General features: G+C 40.4%; 2 protein-coding genes across 2 annotated transcripts; one reads left to right on the top strand and one right to left on the bottom strand.

Annotated features, from left to right (window-relative positions):
- Window positions 1–1,003: 1,003 nt before the first annotated feature.
- Window positions 1,004–8,661, top strand: LOC307072767 (E3 ubiquitin-protein ligase TRIM39-like). The gene is made up of 11 exons (XM_079732244.1): window positions 1,004–1,171; window positions 1,641–1,747; window positions 2,317–2,364; window positions 2,463–2,561; window positions 2,656–2,772; window positions 3,395–3,553; window positions 3,940–4,077; window positions 4,169–4,220; window positions 4,643–4,669; window positions 4,786–4,812; window positions 4,917–8,661. Exons 1-11 carry the CDS (start codon window positions 1,156–1,158, stop codon window positions 5,450–5,452), a joined length of 1,326 nt encoding a protein of 441 aa, XP_079588370.1. The 5' UTR covers window positions 1,004–1,155; the 3' UTR covers window positions 5,453–8,661.
- A 5,475-nt stretch (window positions 8,662–14,136) lies between these two features.
- Window positions 14,137–18,223, bottom strand: LOC307072769 (uncharacterized protein). Its single transcript, XM_079732246.1, has 12 exons — window positions 18,094–18,223; window positions 17,796–17,861; window positions 16,432–16,483; window positions 16,256–16,306; window positions 16,082–16,126; window positions 15,927–15,991; window positions 15,744–15,824; window positions 15,492–15,558; window positions 15,173–15,326; window positions 14,975–15,085; window positions 14,672–14,791; window positions 14,137–14,204 (listed from the first exon to the last, which is right to left on the bottom strand). The coding sequence occupies exons 4-11, from the start codon at window positions 16,262–16,264 to the stop codon at window positions 14,688–14,690; spliced, it is 636 nt and encodes a 211-aa protein (XP_079588372.1). The 5' UTR covers window positions 16,265–16,306; window positions 16,432–16,483; window positions 17,796–17,861; window positions 18,094–18,223; the 3' UTR covers window positions 14,137–14,204; window positions 14,672–14,687.
- Between the last annotated feature and the right edge of the window lie 3,999 nt (window positions 18,224–22,222).

The raw sequence follows: 22,222 nt of genomic DNA, 5'->3' as shown, positions 1-22,222 counted from the left end.
CGCTCGCCTCCCAGAGAACCCTTGAGCCATGCTCAGGCCCGGGCAGGTGAACTGTACATCACCAGGCGAGGCAGAGCGGTCAAGCCGCCCGACAGACTGACTTTATGAGTTGTGTGCATGAAGTTAGTTAGGGACAAGGTGTGGTTAAGACACCTATGGAAGTGAAGTGCTGGTAACCTCTCCTTCCCAGTTAGCCTGATCAAAAGTTTAAAGTATTAACTTCCAAGTTAGTGTGATCAGAGTTAAAGTTAAAGTGTTTGTTACTTTGTTTACTTAAGTCAAATGGATGTCAAGGTTAATTTGACATGAAGTCAGGACATTTAAGCTGCTAACATGTTTCTGAGTTGTTCCTAGGTTTTATGCCTTTTCTTTGATAAGAAGGGAGATGTAATTTATTATTTGATTTACTCCCATGACTACGGTCTGTTCTGTCCCGCCTGGATTACCCGTAGTGCCGCTTGTACGCATGCGCAGTTCAATAAAACCTACCGTTAACTCCAAGACTAAAGCGTATCTGTTGACCAGAGTATCTTACAGGTAGTATAAAAGCTAGGAATACATAATGTTGAATGAATACGTAACGGGAATACGACAATATAAACAATATAATAATGAAAGGTTATAAGATGCAAGAAACGACAGAAAGCAATAGCAGCTTTGCATGCTCGCTCTGTACATTTGTCCACGCGCATGTGTAATACTACCTTTGTAGCTCAGCTCAAAACATTGCGGCCTGGTGATGTTTTATTTACTGTGTATCTAATAGGGAGTGGTTTGATACGATGAGAGGAGCGATGGGAGTTGCCGTTGATGCATTTTCGTAAACAACCAAGATGACGACGGACCTCTATTATTTTAAGAAATCAGATTTAAATTAGAAACACAACTGTATAAAATTATCTTCTGTTGAGAACTTATCCGAGATGAGTGCATGCCTAATCCAGTTTAGACTTGTTTCCTTGTTCCTCATACAGAGGGATCAAATTTCTCTAAATAGCTCTGGGTGGGGCTACACATTAAAGTCCAGTGTTCAACAGGTATGCTTGTTCTCTGTTGTGCCAACTGCCACAGTTCACATGGGGTAAACAACTGAAACGTATGTTTGGAGGAGCTGATTTGTATCACCTGGATATGCAAAGTTTGTGAAGAGCAAAGATGACTTCTGAAGCAGGTTGGTTTATTTAAAAACATTTGATTTAACCCCCGGAGAGCTAAGCTGAAATTGTTATTTGTTACAGACTTACATCTATATAGCCTAGACACAAAATGCTGTGTTTTAAAAGCCTAACCCTAAAAGCCTAACCCTAACCATTGTGGGCCTGCCTGGAAATTTATTGGATTTAAGTGAGTAGCCTATATGTTCATACAAAACACATTTTAAACAGGTCCAAAGACACGTTTAGACAGTCAATTGAAAAAGACAATCAAACATCATCTCAATTTCATCACAAGATATCATGTGACTTTTGTATTAATTGTATGATTTTTAGGCAGAAATAGTTTTTTGTTGTGGACTGGAAATGTTAAAGTTACTTTGACTGAGTAGCAATTTGCATGTGTGATGGCATTAGTTACAGTGTTGGTGGTTGTCTAGTGCATATCATATTAAAGATATGCTTTGCTTTCACCATGTTTTACAGAGAGAGATAGACCTGCTGGCAGTTACAGCAGCTTTGGTCCTATCAAGGAGAAGAAAAAAGTAAAACAAATCAACTCAATACCCTTTTTAAAGCCAACATTTGCTCAGGTAAGATACTCATTAAAGCTACAAAAATCCTAAAACCAGGGTGCAGTGTTTCACCTATATGCATTCTGGATTGTCAGTGCCACTGCAAAAAAAAAAGTTTCTGCCATGTTCAAGGCACATTTGCACAATGATCTGGTCTCAGCACATACCTTGACTCTGTTGGTTGTTATGTCATATTTGGAAGTTCAATCTGTAATTTTTTCCCCAAAAAATCTCACCAGAAGTAACCATTTTATTTCTCCGGGAGGGTATGCCGCCGGACCCCCCTAGCGTTGCTAGGTGACCTACTCAGAGCACTACTGCTACAAAGAAATCTAGGGGAAACACTGAGGGTGTGAATTACAGGGGGGGTCATGATCCAGAAAACAAAATTGTGTTTTGAAAAGAGGTTGAGGGACTTCTGCATAACAGTGGAGCACTAGGTGGTGGGACCGATTGTCGCCAGATATTTCACACATGCACCCTCAATTTTTTTTAACAGTTTGCTTATTATTAGTTGATTGTTGATTTAAGAAATGCAAAACATGGCTTGGTCATTTATTGTCTGTGTTGTTGTATGCCTTACAAAGCGGACGGAACGGCTTATGAAAAAGGTCTGCAAAATACTACACTTAAAGGTGAGAACAAAGCCAGTCTAAGCCACTTAGAAGATAAACAGCATGAATTTTGGAATGTGACCAGGTAGTTTGAGTTGTTTTCATGTCGTCCTTCATAGAGTGTGGATCCCAATGCACCGGAACCTGTGGACTTCACCCTGGATGAATCTAAACTCATCCTCAGAGAGATTGCTCAGGAACTGGACCGGATAATGCAGGTGGGTCCAGTTGTGGTCCAATGCTTTGAATGGTATTAACATTACATTACCTGAGATGAACCTAACCACACTCCTCAATCGTAACTCTACACAGACGAGAGATCTCTCACTGTCAACCAAAGTCTGTGAAGATGGGTCTAGTCCGGAGGAGAGACAGGCATTCCTTCTTCAGTTGGCTCAGGCCCTCCCGCCACAAGCACATGCCCCAGAGGTTGGTCATGAAAACAGAAAACAGTATTAGAATTGATTGTAATACAAACATTTAATGTATTCAATTAAGCTCAGAAATAATTATTGCAGGGCCATGATCGGTATAAGAATGATCAATTGACATTCATCTTTGTTATTTCGCAAAGAAAAATTCAAGTTTAAATGAAAATGTGGAAGTTTGTTAATTAATTGTGGCTCTATTCTTGAAGTGTATATTTGTTAACATAGTTCTGATCTGAGCTGTATTTTTACCTTTTTGTACAAATACAATAGATGCGAGGTAAGTCACATTTAGGTCATAATTACATAATTGTTCGAAGAGTTGAATGTACACTTCAAAGTTGCATCAATTTGTGAATTTAAGTCTTAAATGCCTAATGCCTCAGTATGATGCGGATACAGGAGAGAGTACTTAAGTACGGTAGATATGCCCCAATATAGTGTTTTCTTGGAGCCCATACAGCTCTCCTTCCCTGCTCAAACAGTGTGCCAACTAACGAAGGAAAATGTGATTAAACTGCTGTACATTAACCTAACTTGCCTTCATTTGATGTAAAATATATTGTTGGTGGACATTCTGCATGTGCAGTGACAAACCCCAAAGTACATTGTGTGTTTACCAGATGCTCCATGGACAAACAGCAGTGTTGAGCCCATGCAGTAATGGGCTGGAGGAGAACAGGGGAGAAGCTTGTACACCAAAGCCTGAAGAGGACAAAGGACTAAAGAAGGCCATTGGTGATCTTTCGACATTGACCTGGACTCTGAAAGGGATGGAAGAGGTAAGGGCAAAACAACCCTCAAGATATAAGACGCTATGGAATGCTGTGACAGTATCGATGTTAGGCTGATGTTACATTTCCCTAAAACCAGCTTCTGAAGTTTGCGTATCAGTCTCATTTTCTACATTCTAAAAAACAAGGTGTTTTTGAAGGACATGGGGTTAAGTTAATGAGCATTGCTTTAATTTGCCGCCTCATTTCAAGGTTAGGCGTAGGCGTAGAACAGATAAACAATCTCGAGGGTTGGTGTCATGCTGTATGTTGACAGATACAGGCATCGCAGGCAGGTCATGGCAAGGCAGACAGCATTCCATAGCAACAGCGCATGAATTCTGTAGCATTAAAAAGGGTGAAAGGAACACAATACTAACTGATCAAATTTGCAGGACTCAGTGTGTCTGGATACGGATGTGGATGAGGTGGTGAAAGAGATGTGCAAACTGTGGAAGAAGGGCAAACTGCCCAACATACTCCCTGTGCTGGACTTTGTTATCTTGAGTATCCTCAAGCAGGAAGGACAAAAGGTTCCCAGAAACAATGAGATTTCAAATTGATCCAACCTGTAGATTCATTAGGTTCTTGCATTGATTTGTTTTTCTTTCTTTTTTTAAACAGCTGTCTATTGCAAAACATTGGAACAGGAATCAAGAGCTCTTCAACAGTAAAGGTATATTTTTGCTTCCTATATTTTATCATTATGTAATGGATGAGGTTATACACACAGACACATACACACACATTCTCACTATGTAAAGCACTTTGGGTACTTAAAGGGCTATGTAAATGCAATGAATCAATATTATTATACTTATGGTTTAATTTAGATTCCTAGGTGCTGTTTTAACGCACATGGTTTGTTGGAACAAGAGATTGCCGCCCTGCTGTTGCTTATTGTTCAAAATGTCAATGACTGAACAAAAACTGTTTTGTGGTGGCTTTGCACCTACATCCTTCTTTCTTCATTCTCTTGTTGCAGTCGTAGGCCTTAACAGGTAAAGCTAGACATAAAAAGAAAGAACATTGTTCCTGCTGAATGTAACCTAACCGGTCCTCTGTGTGTGCTTACATGTGATTGTTTCCTTCAATTAGCTGATCCACAACATGCTCCAGATTCTGGTAAGTCTTACAAATTTTTACTTTAGGTTACATGTAACTATAGTTCAAGTTCTGTTGTAAGTTGACTAATGAAGATAAAGATTGTTATGGATGACTATTTCTCTTGTACGTTACAGTATGGAAATGGATTACCAGGACTAGAGGTCAGTACAGACGTTTTTTTTTCTTTTCACCAACGCATAGAAAAAAACGTATTGCATCAAGTCTTATTTTCCCCTGCCTTCTATTCTCTAATACCAATTCACAGCTGAGGTCCGACTAGACCCGTCTACCGCAAACCCTTGTCTGAAGATATCCCCTGACGGAAGAGCGGTGGAAATGGGCAAGGTCATGGAGATGGTCTACGACCCATGGGAAGGCTTCACAAGAACCAAACACCGATATGACGGCTGGTGGTGCGTGTTGGGCAAAGAGGGCTTTGCTTCGGGAAAGCATTACTGGGAGGTGGATGTCAGAGGCAAGACGGAGTGGAGGATGGGGGTGGTCAGGGAGTCAGCACCCCGAAATGGCTTTAAAGCTCTGAACGAGAAAACGTATCACTGGACTTTGAAACTGCAATTGGGCCAGCTCATGGCCATGACGGTTCCAGTCACTAAGCTAGCCAGATGTGCACCCAGTGTTGTGGGTGTGTTCCTTGACATGGAGGAGGGAAATGTGTCCTTCTACGATGTGAGAAACAGGTTCCACATCTACTCGTTCAATGTCAGTTTCAATCTTGATGAAAAGATTTTCCCTGTGTTTGGCACTATTGAGACGGGGAGAAAGATGCGCATCTTGAATTGAAATGAATTGCACTGCATTTAGATGTGTGCAAATGATGACTGGAATTGGACAACTGAAAAATTCATATCAATAGGACTTATATATATTATAAGAACAAAGCATAGTTGGTGTGTGAGCTTTAATAATAGTTTTTGCCCTTTTCCTGGAAGCGGGAACAGCCTTTGCTACATTTCATTTGTTTTTGTTGATCACACATCACACATGTTGGTCCAATCATTTAAACCAGTCTCATGCACACAAGCCACTTTAAAAATGTAGAACACACAGACCTTGTTAAAAGTAGTCAAGTAGGTTTACTAAATTGTGTTTAAAAATGTACATAATAAGACAATAAGATAAGATATTATTAGTCATTGCATATTGTGGGGGACAAGTTGCATGCACTTCACTTGTAGATGACATCACAACCTTCAAATCTCAGCACAGACTCTCCACAACATTCTAAACAAGGCTAGATCACAGCCACTCTCAGATTGAAGTGACAGGTTATAGACATATTCTGCACTTTTAGGATTGGGGTAAAAAAAAAACATTCTGACCACGGTAGCCTACCTTAGGCATTTGCCACTTTGAGTTTTCCCCCCATTTTTTAAGAAGTAATGCTTTCTTCTCTTACACAGAGAGACAATCTTCAGCTGGGCCGGTTCATGGCCATGACGTTGCCAGTCACTAATGGTTTCACTTTGTTTGGCACCATAGATATGGGGATACACATCTCACAATTACACCGCTTTGTGTGGTCACATGAATCGGCACAACTGAAAGTCAAGTCATATAAATAGGCCAATAACCAATGACGTTACCACCACAATGCATGAGACTGGTTGGAATTATTGAACTCAGTGTGATATCATGCAAGAGAAATGGAATGCAAAGCAGTGCAGCTTCTTGGAAAACAGAAAAATTAAGATTAGCTGTGTGCGTCATCGCTCCTTTCCTACTGCATCACTGCCTAAATAAGTGAGCCATACAAATATATTATCCTTTTTAATTTATCTCAGTCATTTTTTAAATGATCTCATGTAAAAAAAAAAATTCTATTGAAATCCCGCATAGAATAGTTAACTTTGACATTTATCCACAGCAAGTTATAATTTAACCACCCCATCTTTAGTTTTAAGCATCCATCTATCATGACAATGATGATATTTCCTCCTCTTACCTGAAGAGGGCAGCCTGGTGCAGCGTACTGTGCAGCCATTCAGCCTATAAAAAAACATTACAGTATTAATCCAGAAGGAAATCCCTTCGTGTTTACCTCATGCCGAAATCTAATATATTAAACATAAAAAAAATATGAAATAGTCCTCCTTTCCACAACAATGTTCTTTACTTAAAAAAAGAAAGTAAAAAAAGTATCCTATACAAAATGTAAATCTTCTGAACCCCTGTTCCACCACCAGGGGTTTGAGCACTAGTGATGACCAGACATGTCCCCTCGCATGCTCATCGATAGCCGCATTCGTCCACCACCATGTCCTGGGGGGTATTCCATCAACCAAGCTAAAGGCAAAGCCGGGCTTATTTCGCTTAGCCTCGCTACTTTCAGCTAGAGTTGCGTTCCATCAACGTGACTTAAGGGAATCTCCGCCAAGTAACCATGGCAATTTATCCGACCAAATGAACCTGGTCGGTACCAGGCTGTCAGGCTTACTTGAGCGGTGTTTCAGAGAAGTCCCATCTGTCGGAAACAAGTGTACCATCAGAAGGTTCCGCCAAGCCTAGTCCTCACAATTTTGTCATAAATGTACATATATGAAGTACAAACAGCCTATATTTTCAGTAAGGGTCTAAAATGAAATGATGCAAATGAAATAATTCAATGAATTGCTATCTATTGTTATCGTGGATATTTTCTAAACACATTTTTAGAAAAATTAATGTATTGTACCAAAATTCAGAACCAGAAGTTGGGTGAGTGGTCTAGTATCTGCTCTGTAGTACGGGCGACCCGAGTTAGCGTCCTGGGCAGGTCATTGAATTCTTGCTGTTGGCTTATTTTTGTAATTTCCTTTATATCAGAGAAATTAGGCCTAACAATTGACTTTTTATATAATAAATGTCTTACAATATCCCTAGAACCCAAACATAACTTGCAAAACCCATGGTAAAGTTAATGTTAATATTAATGTTACTGATAAGCAGTGTTGGGACTAACGCGTTATTAATTAACGCGTTACAGTAACTACGGTACTTTTGCGGTAACGATCACTGTAACTAATTACTTTGTCAAAATCAGTAACGCGTTTACCGTTACTGCGATTTAAACAGGCTCGTTACTTGTTACTTCACGTGCATAACCCAGTACTACAGTTTCCGTGGTGGACGTGAAGCGGACGTGAGTCACGTGACGCAGCGACGCGCAAGTAAATGAATTAAAACAATGCCGGCAGTCGACGACAGTCCAGGCGTTGTATTTCTCTCATGGAAATATGCACATTATTTTTCCTTTCTGACGGTAAAAGACATAAGGAATATTTTGGTGACCTGTCATCTATGTGGAGGTTCGAAAACTCTAAAAACTAACATCAAAAACTAGCAATTCTAATCTGATGAAACATCTTCAGAAACAGCACGCATCTACCAAGCTAGTTGAAAAAGACCCTGAAGGTAACACAGGTGATGCTGCTGCTAACGTCAGCTCTGCCGACGCTGAAGGAGAAGCCACTCCAGCCAAACAACGAAAGCTTGATTTTACAAAGCCTGTTGCACAGTCTATAACCCAGTCACAGCTAAACAAATGATGGAGATGTATGGACAAAGACTGATATAGACATAGACATACTAACATAGACTACTAAAGCACATTATCCTCCATTATTGATTTCATCAGTTTTATTTATCTAAACGGCCAGAGTGGAGGACATATTATTTTTGTTAAACATTAACTATGTGAGGCTGAAAGTACTTTTTATTTATTTAGTTTCTCTTTGTGAGGCTGAAAATACTTTTGAGTTTGCCAATCATTATTGATGATTAGGTCTCTTGTTGGTGGAGTTTAGCTGTTTTGAGTTAAGGTTAACTTACAAAGAACGGATAAACCTCACTGTGTTTACATTGTAAACATCTATTGATATCAGTTTTGCACTATTATTGATTCCTACAGTTGCTAAATGGTCTGAGGCACAGTTTCATTTTTGCACTGCCAAAACTATACTTTGTACCTGTTTCAATGGCTACAATAAATATGCCTATCAAAAGTTTCAAAACATACTGTATGTTGTGTTTTGTTGATCCACTGCTTCATCGTAGTAATACTGGGTACAATGATCAAATTTTACAGTTGTTTTGTCGAACACTATGCCACATCAACCCCAAAATAATGTGTGTGCATTTGTAGAGGGTTGGAAACAGTTGGAAACAATGGAAATATTTCATTTATTTGCACTCACACTACTACATTAGTGTTGCGCTTGTGGTAGGATAGGACTTACATGTAAGCAAGCCAGAGGACTGGCAGCCTCCCTAGCTATCCAGTTAGGGAGGTCCTTTGCCACATTAACACATTAATAAGATAATTTAGAAGAAAAAAAAGTTACTTTCCCTAGAAACTAGTTACCTTGAAAGCAACGAGTAACTTAAAGTAACTGAGTTACTTTTGAAAGAAGTAACTAGTAACTGTAACTAAGTTACTAATTTAAAGTAATTTGCCCAACACTGCTGATAAGTAGGGTTGAGCACCGAAACTCGGTTCCGACATTAACGGTAGTACCGGTACCTCATAACGGTGCCTGACTTTTTGTAACGCCCCCTGCCCCGCCCCCATGGTGTTATGCCGTCAAGTTGCGTTAGTGCTGGGCGGTATACCGGTTCACACCGAATAACGGTGTGTATTTTCGTTACATGATTTTTTATATACCGCCATACCGGTGTATTTGATTACACAACGTTCGGAACGCTGCACCGCGCGACACTGACGGGACCCTTTTTAATGTCTGCGACTTCCATGACTGCGAGGCGTGGTATTTCAGGCCAACTGGTAAAAGAGTGTGTCAAGGCTTTCAAACATATAAACCATAGCCTATGGGCGCCTCGGGACGGAGTTGTCAACGCGCTGCGGCGTCACTTGCTTAATGTTGTTTTGATTGAAGATCGGCAGGTTGTAGTGGGTGCGTGCGTGAATGAATGAACGTGTGTGTGTGTGTGTGTGTGTTGCGGGCGTATGTGATTTCAAAGTAACAAACAAACAATCTCAAAGCCGATGCATGCATCAAAAACTATCTGTTCAAAACCAAATAAACAAATCCAAAACAGAGTTGCTTATTTGCTTCAAATAATTTCTTTTCTTTTTAAAACTTATGAATTAATACACTGCGGTACCGAGCGGTTGAAAACAATGTTGGCGTATATATATTTTTAAATGTTTATCAGTCACAGCACTCACAGCAGCCTTTCCTCTTTGTGTAAGTTGAGTAATTTAATGCCAACCGTAAATCTTGCATATCAAGTAGGCTAGCAAACACCGTTGCCATTCAACAGCGTGTGTGACAACGTGTGCTATGTCCTAAACTTCAACTCAGTGTCCGCTGACTTTCTGCTTAATGTGAAACTCATAACAAGTCCTGCATGTATGCAATTGTGTGCGGTTACATTTTTTTAAGTACCGGTTCGAGAACCGTTTTAGCACCGAAACTGTTTAAAAAGTACAGAGAAGGCACCGTTATCGGATAAAACCCAAACGATACCAAACCCTACTGATAAACCTTTGTCACAATGACAAAGACACTACTGCATGGGAAATTGCAGCCACATAAATTCCATTCAGGTGAGTTTCTCGGCAGGCAGCCAAGACCACTTCTGTTGAGAAAAATACTATGGTCATTCAATTTAAAATATTCAAAGAAATGGAAAATAAATGGCATGAAAAGTTTTTTGATTTCTCCAGCAATCCTTCCAAAAATACTAATTAGGTGGGGATTGAACCCCGGACGACCAGGTGCAAGTCTGACACGTTACCTCAAGACTATCTCCCTGATTACTAATCTTTGGGTCAATATAACGGTGTTCCCTTTTTGAGTTATTATATGCTTGTACTCCTCATAGACCTCCACAAGCAGCTTCTGTTCGCCGCCGGAAAAGATCCCGCTCTGTCCTTTTCGGACATTTGATCCATGATTTGACATTCACGGTTCTGGGCTGGTTACATATCTCGTGACCGCGCTTAATCCACGATAATGTTAGCCTGGCTTGAACTAATCTGAGCAAGGCGCGGCTGAACTGGGTTGATGGAACGGCTTGAGCCTCAAGTGGAAGTTGGCGTTAGTTCTAACCGGGCTTAATCAACTAAGCGACGCTTGCATTAGCGTCTGGAATATCCCTCTGGTAGTGCCGCAGCACCACGTTGTTGTTGTTGTTGTAGTACAGCATGGAGATGGGCGAGAGGCAGAGGGCCCGCTAGCACGGCTGCGTTGGTCCAGAGCGGCTCAAAGTACCTTGACACGTCGATGGCCCGGGGCCCCAGGAAAAACTCTGGGGCCTTGAGCACCTGACCACTGAAACTTGACCTCCAGCTGGGCCAGAGAGAGCTGCTCCACGGGCTGCAGGACCGACATGTTGAAGAACATCTGCTTCTCCACGCAGTCCTGTCCGCCCCAGCAAGACACCAACCTTCCTACAATACAGGAAATAGACTTAGCTCAACCATGTGGGCCTCCAGATTAGGGCGACAAGATTTCTGAAGTGAAAAACAAGGCACTTGTAGTTTGGTCAACAAAATATCTGATATCATCAAAAGGGACATTGCCTGCTCGTTTAATATTAAATGTGGAAGGCCAATTATAGTAAAATATTTGGCAGTACATGCAAAATGGTTTAATAGCCTATGTTGCATTTGACGCTTTCGTAAGACCAAAAACCAGCAAAAGTAGGCATCTTGAATGAAAAATAGTATTGTTGATTGATAGCCTATGTTTATGATCTGCCCTGCCTGCCTAAAGACGTGTGTGTGTGTGTGTGTGTGTGTGTGTGTGTGTGTGTGTGTGTGTGTGTGTGTGTGTGTGTGTGTGTGTGTGTGTGTGTGTGTGTGTGTATTGATTAAAACTATTTAGATCCTTTGTGGTATGGCCCTGTCGGGCTATGTATGACTCGGAGAGTGGTAAATGTTCAGCACGTGGTTTATTCTAACAGAGACACAAGGTAAACAAGCTTGCGCTCTGGAGGTGGTTCATGAGGCATCTTCCGAACACAGGTAAACAAACAGTTATATTGGAAGTGGGCGGAATGGTAAATAACGCCTACATGTTCTAATTTACCCAGGTAAACCTTTGGTGGCCATGTTTGTAGTCTTTAACTTAACTCACTTTATTTGTTAAAGTATTTCGGTATGGTAACTATGAAGCAAAAGGAGGGGAATTGTATGGACACGCGTGTGAGCGACAAACAGCAGGCCTCTGTACCTAACTCCCTAGTATGGACTGCCAGATGTTTCTGATTTTGTTGGCTCCAGGCCCTGCTTTAAAGGGGTAGTTCGGAATTTTACTTTACGGCAGCGGCGGACTGATACCTAGGTTACCGGCTCTAATTTTTTTTACATGCCGCTGTCATTGCTACAGACGCAGAGTACAGTGAACGAAGGAATTCTATTATCGTATTCAATGAACGAGATATGGCCACGTTTGGAGGACTTAGCGATGCGTCTGCTTTTGAAGAAAATTATGAGGAATTTGTTGTATCCCACGAACCGTACATGTACGAGCCGGAATACACGGATGAAGAACTGAGAGAGATGGATGCTCAAAGGGCAGAACGAGAAAGAGCGTCTTTAGAGACGGCCCCCGCTGGAGCTGCAGTAGAGAACCGGGACAGAACAGCGGGAGGCTGGTGGTGCCAGTGCAGAAAATGTATTCAAATGCCGACAGAGGACGAATGTTTTTGCTGCAAGGAGTGGGACTTAGTCATCCCACAGATGCAAGAGCTGGAGCTGGACACTAGTTTTCAGGATCTCGATGTGTCTGGACATAGCGCCTCCCGAGACAGAGCAATCTGCATTACGGAGCACCAGGACTTTCCACCCCTTCTAAATCGAAGAGTGCAGGAAACATTCTTCTCCTTCGATAAAATAAATTGGAAAAGAAGACCCAGACCTGCTGGACCCAACGGCCATTTGTCAATGTTGTAAGTGTGCAATCCAAACAAAATGTAATTATGTGTTTTCATGCATGAACATACCGTATATAATAATTTAATTGATTTATTAAAGTCCAATCAATCAATCAAATATTATATATGGTATGTTCATACATGGACTCCAAGTCTGCTTTATTATAGGCTAGGCCTACTCTTTACCCTTGATGTAGGCCTACTACCACAGCCTCCGTCTAAAGAGTGGCTGATGGAGAAAGCGTAGAATAACTAGCCAGCTATTATTTTTTATTAACTAAAACAGTTTCTTATTAACAATACTGATCTGGTTCAAAAGGTCCCACCAGGACTAAAGGAAAAAAAATAACACACGAGCGTGACTTACTTGGACAAAACAGTTTTTACTGTATAGGCATAGGCCGTAGGCTTTTAGCCTGATCAATTCAGCAAATCAGTCACCATGAACGAGTGGGTAACGGCTGCGGCCTGCTGCAATACAATCGTCTGCAGCGGGAGGCGGGGCTTGACCGTCCAGCAGGTCAAGCCCCGCCCATGACACACGCGTCACACGCCAAGCTCTGCGTAGAAGTTCAGGGACAGTCGGGATTTCGGAAACTCAGTAGAAACAGCGCCTGGGGAGGATTTTCCCCTACTACTACCCTATAAAAACTGTCTTTGCAATGTCTTTTGCAGCGACATATTGTGTTTTTGCTATTAATAGATAGGTTTGTCATTGTTTGTCATTAACGGAAACCCGAGAACAGCAAAATGCAGAGAAGTGAGTGATTATTTTACAGGCTACATCAATTATATAGGCTATAAAAATTAGACTGTACAACAATCAAAGAAAGCATTATATAATTTTTCTATAATTTTACTATCTTCCAATGATGTAGGTCTGCATCAGTCTAAAAAACATACCTTGAAAAACTTTTTTTCACCCCTTCTCACCTATACAGCATCATGACCTGTATTGATGTGTCACTGCCTTTGTTACTGTATGTGCCCGTTTATGTGGAGTGTATTTTGGGACTTGTCCAGGTAATCAAGGGCAGTGGTTCTCAGTTGACTGGTTAAGTAAAAAAGTGCAACCCTTTTCATGGAATATCATAATGATAGATGATTGGAAAAAGCCAGTGATAGCAAATAATGCAAATCATTACCAAAAGAAATGTTTCAGTAGGTCAGGCAAAAAAAATAAAATATACATCTATATATATATATGTATACACACATAATATTGGTGCAGCATTCATGCAGACCAAGTTATTTCAATGCCTTTTTTCTTGATCCATAAAGATGTTATGAAGTGGATGATCCTGGTGGTTGTTCTGAATGGCCTCTCATCTTCAGTGTACATCTCTCCACCACCAAGTAGTTTTCCCAGTTTTTTTGCCTTGCATCCTTGTGTCTGATGCCACCTCACCAGCAGAATGAGAAAAGAAAACGACAATCTTGCCACCACAGACTGAAAAATCATCTGCAGCATCTAACTACAGATAAAATGACTCAAGGACTCTTTAAAGGACTCTAGAAAATAAAAGGAAAAATTATTTTCATTTATTGGCCTGTTAAACATATCAACATATAACTGACCAATATAAGCAGTAGAAAACAAATAAATGAAGCATGAATGATGAGAGAGGGTCATGTCCTGTCATCTCTGTCCCTCCTGAAAGGAAAGCATAACATGTTACTCGATTTGCCGTAGCATATTCTTGAGCATGGTTGCACAGCACAGGCATCCTTGAGCATAGCTGCAGCAGGTTTGGCGACAGGCTCTGCCTTGGTTATTCATTCCTTTAATGATCTGCTTTGCAGACCCATCCATCGGGAAACATAAAAACAGAGCCCACAGGTGGATGCTAGGTAGGAGGTGGGTTTCCAAAACCCCATAGGAGCAGCAGCAGCAAGATCTAAGCAGCAGCAGCATAGCCTGGGATGAGCAGGTAAGCTGGGGGGGGTTTAAATAGCACGCCTTATTTGAATGAGGAGAGCATGTGAGTGATCAGTTCATCACGATGGGCGCAGCATGAGTCGTCTGCCTGAACTAGCCTTGCAGGCTTCGTATCATGAAGGATGAAAAAAATCAAATATTGTCAGAGCTTTGAAAAATGTTTTGAGATAAGACACATTCACCGATAAATTCACAACTCTACTCAGGGAAGCACATCTGGCAGAAGTTGGGGCAGAAGGCCGGGTGTGAGCTCTCGCTGTAAATCCCCTGCAGCTCCCCTCTCTTCCCCCTTCCTGCGTAGCCTGTGGGTAAATAAAAGATTTATTAATTTATTAAGAGTTATTTTTTGAGTCCCCACTTAATTTTTAGAATTTGGTGCTTATCTTGAATATCATTACTGACAATTTCAAATGTTTCAAAATGTGCTCTACTACAATCTCTGGAGGTAATAACAAAAATATCTATCATATTAACATTTTGCTTACCTGGAATGCAGTTTTTGTATGTAATGTTACACTCTCTGCACGTATCAAGTGAATACATTTTATAGTACTCAGCTCGATACCCTGCCGAGAACCTGCTCCAAGATGCCACACCTGTAAGACAATTTTGACCAATTCATTCAACTTGGAAAAAAGTGCAGTTTATGGGTATAACATGAGTTTGGTGTTTCAAAATCTTACTGTTCAGCCACAGAAAATGTGCCTTCCTCCTAAAAACCCTGGTGGACACCACTTCTCTGAAGTGGTGACAAACGAGGGAGAGGGTCAGGATGGCCACGTCTCCTTCACTGAGGACAACCAGTGCAAAAATATCCTCCAACACTAGAGGTGGCAACTGAAATAATGAACATTACATTTTTATATTTTCTTTTGGAAAAGACATTTATAGAACAATGCAAGACATTTATAAAACAATTTAAAGGGTGAGTAATTACTATTATGTTAATTTTTTACAGCTAGTTCAGATATTAAGTAGTGAGTAAAGTTATTAATGAAATACCATATCAATAGATATGTGGAGTGGCCGTTCTTCTACTGGCTGAGGTCCATGCAACCGTCTTCTCTTCCTACGTGGAAATTTTCATATTATTTCATATTATATTTTTATATTATATTTCATATTAATTATACTAGATCCTTCTAATATAACATTTTAAACTGAGAAACGTTTAACAAACAAAATTAGAAAGTACTGGACAAGAATTCACGGTTGGGTTCATACCCTGATTTAACAGTCACTTTTGTACAGTACCTTTCCTTTTTGGCCTCGAACTCAGGCAGCTGATGGGCTGGGGCTGTGAAGGATTGTGGGGGATGGAGGGAGTTCTTCTTCCTAAAAGAAAATATTCAGATATCAGACCAGTGAAAAACAACCCTCCCAAAAGAAAAGATTAAAAAAAAGAAGAAATTAATAAATACATGAATAAAAACACACATGCATTGCTGGATGTTCTCCAGGAGGAGCTGGCACCACCACCTCCTCAGATGTGGCATATCTCCCTATTAGATGATGCAGACAGATATGTCATTGCAATTCCAAACCTTAAATACAGTATGGCCATTAGTAACTCACACTTAAATATTTCTCACCTGGGAGAAGTCAAAGTGCCACTCCAGTGCCATGTATAGTGCATACTGCAATCCAAAAAGTCATTATTATTCAAAGTATGACTATCGTATTAGTTTTTTCTTGGGGCCTGTGTACGCTATAAGTGTTGATGATGAGGTGCAAAATCCCACCACTTCATTAACTTCAGAACTCACCATTAGCATGAAGACACCACAGTCAAGGGTTGCTCCTTGTGTTGGGACATTCTGAAAAAGAAAAAATAATAATAATTAGATTACATATTAATTCATTTATTTAAATAAATTAAATAGTAAAATGTAAATACATAGCACATTTCACAGGGCATATCAAATTTAAGAACAGCCCTAACCTTTTTATTGACAAATGTCCATGGTCCAGGTATTACTTGTTTTGCAATTGAGCTACGAAAAAACATAAAGCAACACACAACACACCATGAAATAAAAAAACTATGGAAATACTATGCAAGACCTTATGTTAGGATGTGACATGATATTTGTGGGCAATATTTTAAACACATGACTCCAAACTTAGTCTTCCATTTATAATTTTGGAACAAGATAAGATAAGAGTGACTTGATTACTCCCCAAACAGAAATTCAGTTGTCTTGCAGCTCATCTACCATTTGCAAGGGAATTAAAAAGCCTGATGGCTGTGGGTATGATGGATCTATCAATCTCTCAGTCATGCAACAAAGACAGAGGAGCCACTCACAGCTGTTTTTTTTGTCAATCAAGATGTTTGTTATGAAATGGTTGATCTAAGATGTAAGAGTAGCCTCTACCATCCTCAGTGTACATCTCCACCGCATTACTAGTGAATCCATCACGGACAATTGATGAAATGCTCCTGATATGATTGTCAGTGCCTCAGGATTTTTGTCTGTATCCTAGCAATAACTTAAGAGTACATGGAACCTCAGCATTACATATGTATAGATATTTATATGTTTTGAATAAATTGACATCTGCAATGACTATTGATCATCTTTTTTTCTGTGTCAACAGTAGGTCTGCAGATTGCCACCACAAATAAAATGAGCACATCACCAGACAGATATATCATGTACAATACAGTCTATGAGCGCTCCCTTACAACACTGCACAAGAATTATGTAACTCTACTAGGAACAGTGAACGGTTCCCAAAACATGCAACTCTAATAGGAACAGTGAATGGTTCCTAAAATATGCAACTCTAATAGGAACAGTGAACGGTTCCTAAAATATGCAACTCTAATAGGAACAGTGAACGGTTCCCAAAATATGCAAATCTAATAGGACCGGTGAACGGTTCCCAAAATATGCTTCTCTAATAGGAACAGTGAACGGTTCCCAAAATATGCTACTCTAATAGGAACAGTGAACGGTTCCTGAACTTCAGACGCAGTGACTGGAAACCTGAGCATTGATAAATAGTTCAAATCTCCAAAACCCGTAGGCTTGGTAGAGTCAAGCACACATATCTTCCGTTGTTTAGGCTGGAGGGTCTGTAAAATATTTAATAACACGGCAATGGAAGCACATTTTTAATTATGACATCTGCATAAGCACAGCTTTCATATTAACACAGTCGTGATAAAAACTGACCAACTCTTATGCTTTTGTGTGGCTGTCCAGTGGAATAAAAAGATGTTAAGATGTGACAATTTGATAAAATAGTACAAATTTATTATGAATACATGCACTCTGATCTAACACCTTTAACACTTACGCCTAGTATCCAGTGTCCCGGTATCCATATTGGGAATAAGATGCAGTCTTTGGAGGCTGCGTCAACCTGCATCATCGCCATGACAACAACAGCTTGTAGTTTATGACTTGATTTGATTTGATTAAGATCCCCATTTGCTGCTACACCTGGTAGCAGCTACTCTTTCTGGGGTTCATAAGACATTTAAAACACCTAACCTTAGTCACAGGTGATCAATATGTACACGTTCAATACAATAAAAGTGTAGGTACAACAGATAGATCACTTCATTGTTTATTTAGGCAAAGTAAAAACTTACTGGCCGTGCAAGAAGAGGTATCGCAGTGAAGGGTTGTTTCCACGTGGAAATGACATAGCCATCTACAGCAAAAACGGCCTTTCCCTGTAAAGCAAAGAGGACAAGTTTCTATTATGTATCTTTAAAAAAGTATATTCAATTATCAAATATTGTACTACATAACAAAAAAAAACATGCATACCCTGGATCCTGCAATTTGTGACACCAGCCACAAACAGCAGTTGATGATCTGTAACAGAAGAACATTGTATTGTTTGATGAATTATAGACCATTACACCTGGAAGACAGTCAAATAACTCAAAAAAGTGTACTAACATTTGCCTCCACTTCTCTGTTTAACCCAAGTCCCAGGAAGTCCAGCCTTCTTAAAACAAAGGGGCCCACAACACCTATAACCTCATCCTTTGGTTTTTGGATATCCAACACATTGTTGAGCTGAAAAATGACAGCATGAATAGCACCAGATGGCAAATCATAAAACAATTTCAGAATTACTTTATTACAATTAAACAATAAACACTTTGTTTAATGTAGTATATATGAAATACATATGGATACCTATAGCACCTGGCCTTCATTCTTACCTGGATGTCCGTCACACTGCTTCCAACAGTTGTGTGGAGCATGTGCTTGATGCCAACACAATTTTCATTGCACAATTGAAAACGACCTGCAAAATAAGCCCAATTACCTGAATGGCAGCATAATACATGTAGGAACAATCTACATTTGTTACAAAATGCATTAATATCCATACTTAGTATGGGGATGGAAGTGGTCATGCTCTCAGAGGCACCCAACGGTGTGATGATGGGAGCAGCCGACTGTGTAGTGATGAGAGCAGCCGACGGTGTCGGAGCAGTCAGTGGCCTGGTCATGGGAGCAGCCGACTGTGTAGTGATGAGAGCAGCCGACGGTGTCGGAGCAGTCAGTGGCCTGGTCATGGGAGCAGCCGACTGTGTAGTTATGAGAGCAGCCGACGGTGTCGGAGCAGTCAGTGGCCTGGTCATGGGAGCAGCCAACTGTATCGTGATGAGAGCAGCTGATGGTGTGGCCGTGGCTGTTGCTGTTGATAGTCAAGGGAAACAATTAAGATCACACCAGTATGCATTTACCTATACTGTACTAACTGGATTAAAAATACTTAAAGCCACGATGTACTGTGCAACTACATACCTGCAACTGTTTGCCCATTTGAGTTCAACTGTATTTCCAGTTGACTCCCCAATGTTTTCTTCATGTCATCAATCCTTTTTGCATTGCGTCGATTTTTGTAATGTTGCAAAAGGTTTCTCATTAGGAATATATGGTTAGAGGGTGTCATCATATTTAAAAAATGATTATTCTTCCTCATTCCACTGAAGAGCTGCTCTGCGCATTGGCTATTGACCCAGCCACATAACTCAGAAACAAGGTCTATTTTCCGCAACACATCCTTTTTGTCCTTTGTGTTTGCCTCATGGAAGCGGTCGTAAAGAGCATAATGTTCTTTAGATCCAGTCAGAGGGTGGCCGCCTTCATCTGGTACTGGCTTCTTTGATGCTAGCCATGGCAAGCTGACTTTCACATGACCTGCAGAGGCCAATCTGATATTCTCCTCAGTAGCATCCATCAGTCTACCTTCGTGAGGACTGAAAGGCAATGACTGTGGTTTCCTAATGTTTGTATGTGTTGCAAGTCCTCTTGCGAAGTCATACAAAGTCACATTGGGGAAGTGTTTCATCGATAGCAGCAAATCAGCGAAGTCTCGAGGGCTCTCAGCTCTCAAGTTAAACTTCACACCATATACAACAGCGCAGGGGCACGTGACAACAGCCCATCCACCTTTTGAAAGAAGGTTATCATCATTAGGAGTATATTCAAAGTAAAAACTAATTCAATACTGATGGAAATACTTGTGAAAATGAATCAACTCACCAGAGGCCCCCCAGACCTTTGAAAACACTTTATCATAAGTTGAGCGATCCTGCATTTCTTTTCTCAACCTCATAACTAGGTCCATCCTGGAGCCCTTGGAGTCTATGCCACATTCCTTGCAGAGACTACGCACAGCTCCCATCTAAGATGTTTAATAGAAGATATTATGGTCCTTATCGATTCAACAATGAGCTTACCTATTTAAAAAATATGTTACAGTATGAATACCTTAAGTTTGAGAATCTCATCAGTGAGTCTTTCCTCTGTAATCAAGAACTCCGCTGCTTCATTTGGGTGACTTGATTGATGGATTTTGTTGAATTCAGTGTTCAAGACCACATCTGAGCCTCTCGTTTGTGGACCAATCCATGGTGCCCAATTATGGAAACTGGGTCGTACCACAAAAGGGTTCTGCCTGTTGCCTGCAGGAACATTTTAGAAAATGTAAGTACATACTGCATGACCAAGACACTTGACCTCACTCTCAATAGCTTTATTTCAATAATCTGGATTATGGCAGTGAAAAAAGGGGAAAGGAAAAACACTCAGGGTGTCAACACCGGTAACATAAGATTAAATTTAAACTAATCAATTAACCGTTATGTCTTTATGGGGTTAATTAAGCTTCAAATTAACTAGGTAAAATATGAACTAAAGAAAATGGTTACCAGATCTGCCACCCCATGTTAAGGAAAAGAGAGAGTAAAAGGGGTGCTGTCTTGAGTGTAGGTGTGTTAAATCAAAAAATCTAAGGGTGAAACAACCAACCAACCAGAGAGAAAGAAAGAAAATAGGAAGTGATGTGGGGAAAAAGGAAGTGGATAAGCAGAAAAATCTTCACAGCATACTTACTTGGCACCAGTCCACGACTGACCATTTCCAGGGACACTGACTCCCAGAACTCCTCCACATTTACTTTTCCATCATAATCAGGGGGCGGTTGCTCAATGCTGCTTACTAGAAATAAAAACCAGAACAACAAATTCCAAGTGTAATAAATAGTTATAGGCAAACAGTGTCCATGAAGTTCAAGTTTAAACAACTTTATTAGCCCCCAGGGGGCAATCTGTTCTGATGTAAAAAAAAAACAACAACAAAAAAACAAACACCAACAACAACCATGGCATGACAACAAGCCTCAGATGACAGACAGGAGTACAAACTTCATTAAAATGTCGGGAATGAAAAATAAAGACGAGGATGTAAAGTGTTTGCTTACCAGGCATACTGAAAACCCCTTTCTTACGAAGATCCATGACAACTGTGACAGGATGGTAACCACATGACACACATGAATAGGTATATGTGTGATCTGTCATGGCTTCATAATGGAGGTATGCATTCAAAATCCTCTGTTTGGACGGGAAGGATTTTCCACAGGTCCTTTCCAGCACATCTACTGCGCTTCCAATGGACTGGTGGGTCTATAAAAAGTAATTTCAAATGTAAAACAAATCAGTCTTTTATTAGTTTGTTAAGGCTTCTGAAATAATTTTACTTTGTACAAATGTTTTCTACCTGGAGAGAGTTTTGAAGGAATACACAAACATGCAATGACAGAATAGTATGGTCATCAAAGTTATGCACTCCATCCCTCCACTCCTGGTAGCGGTAGACCATACCACAGGTAGAGCAATGCTTGCAGTATGTGGATATTCCTAGATAGAAAAACAAAACACACAAGCATAAAAAATGTGAATCTGTCAGCATAGTTTCAATCAGTTTGAATTATACATGTTTGCTGCATGCTGTGGACAACATGTAATATTAAAATTCATTACTATAAATGTTTCGGGCTGTTTCAGCCAATTTGTACATTTTTCACAAAACTGTAATATACACCTATTTGCGCTGCTTTTAACATCACACAGGGTTATGTAAGCCACAACCGTCAAATATGCATTGGTTTATGAAAAACAAGGAAGAGGAGAATAAAACCTTCTATTATTTCAGTCACAGTCACAATTCTGGCTTGGGAGGTGATAAGTTGCGGTTCTCCAAGTTGTGGCAGGCCTGTGCACTCTGTGCAGTTGTTCTCATTTGGAATCAAATGTTGTGGAAAGTCATTTTTTGACTTTAGAAGATCGGGAGGCAGATCAGCAGGGATTTTCTTCCGGAAGATGTATCTGACCATTTTGGTCAACACTGGATCCTCAGGTGGATACTGCGCTTGTTCCTGTGTCAGTTGTTCCACATCCTCGGTAGCATTTT

The sequence above is a fragment of the Pollachius pollachius genome (genome assembly GCF_949987615.1).
Source record: "Pollachius pollachius genome assembly, chromosome: 3".
Taxonomy (NCBI): domain Eukaryota; kingdom Metazoa; phylum Chordata; class Actinopteri; order Gadiformes; family Gadidae; genus Pollachius; species Pollachius pollachius.
This window is presented reverse-complemented; position numbering and strand designations above follow the sequence as displayed.

What these genes read in the sequence shown, in the direction of transcription:
- LOC307072767 (XM_079732244.1), top strand. An exon ending in GCAAAATACTACACTTAAAG is followed by an intron (nt 2,365 to 2,462) that starts GTGAGAACAAAG and finishes CGTCCTTCATAG; the next exon opens with AGTGTGGATCCCAATGCACC. An exon ending in AGAGCTCTTCAACAGTAAAG is followed by an intron (nt 4,221 to 4,642) that starts GTATATTTTTGC and finishes TCCTTCAATTAG; the next exon opens with CTGATCCACAACATGCTCCA.
- LOC307072769 (XM_079732246.1), bottom strand. An exon ending in GGCACTTTGACTTCTCCCAG is followed by an intron (nt 15,992 to 16,081) that starts GTGAGAAATATT and finishes ATCATCTAATAG; the next exon opens with GGAGATATGCCACATCTGAG. An exon ending in TTCGAGGCCAAAAAGGAAAG is followed by an intron (nt 15,559 to 15,743) that starts GTACTGTACAAA and finishes ATTTCCACGTAG; the next exon opens with GAAGAGAAGACGGTTGCATG.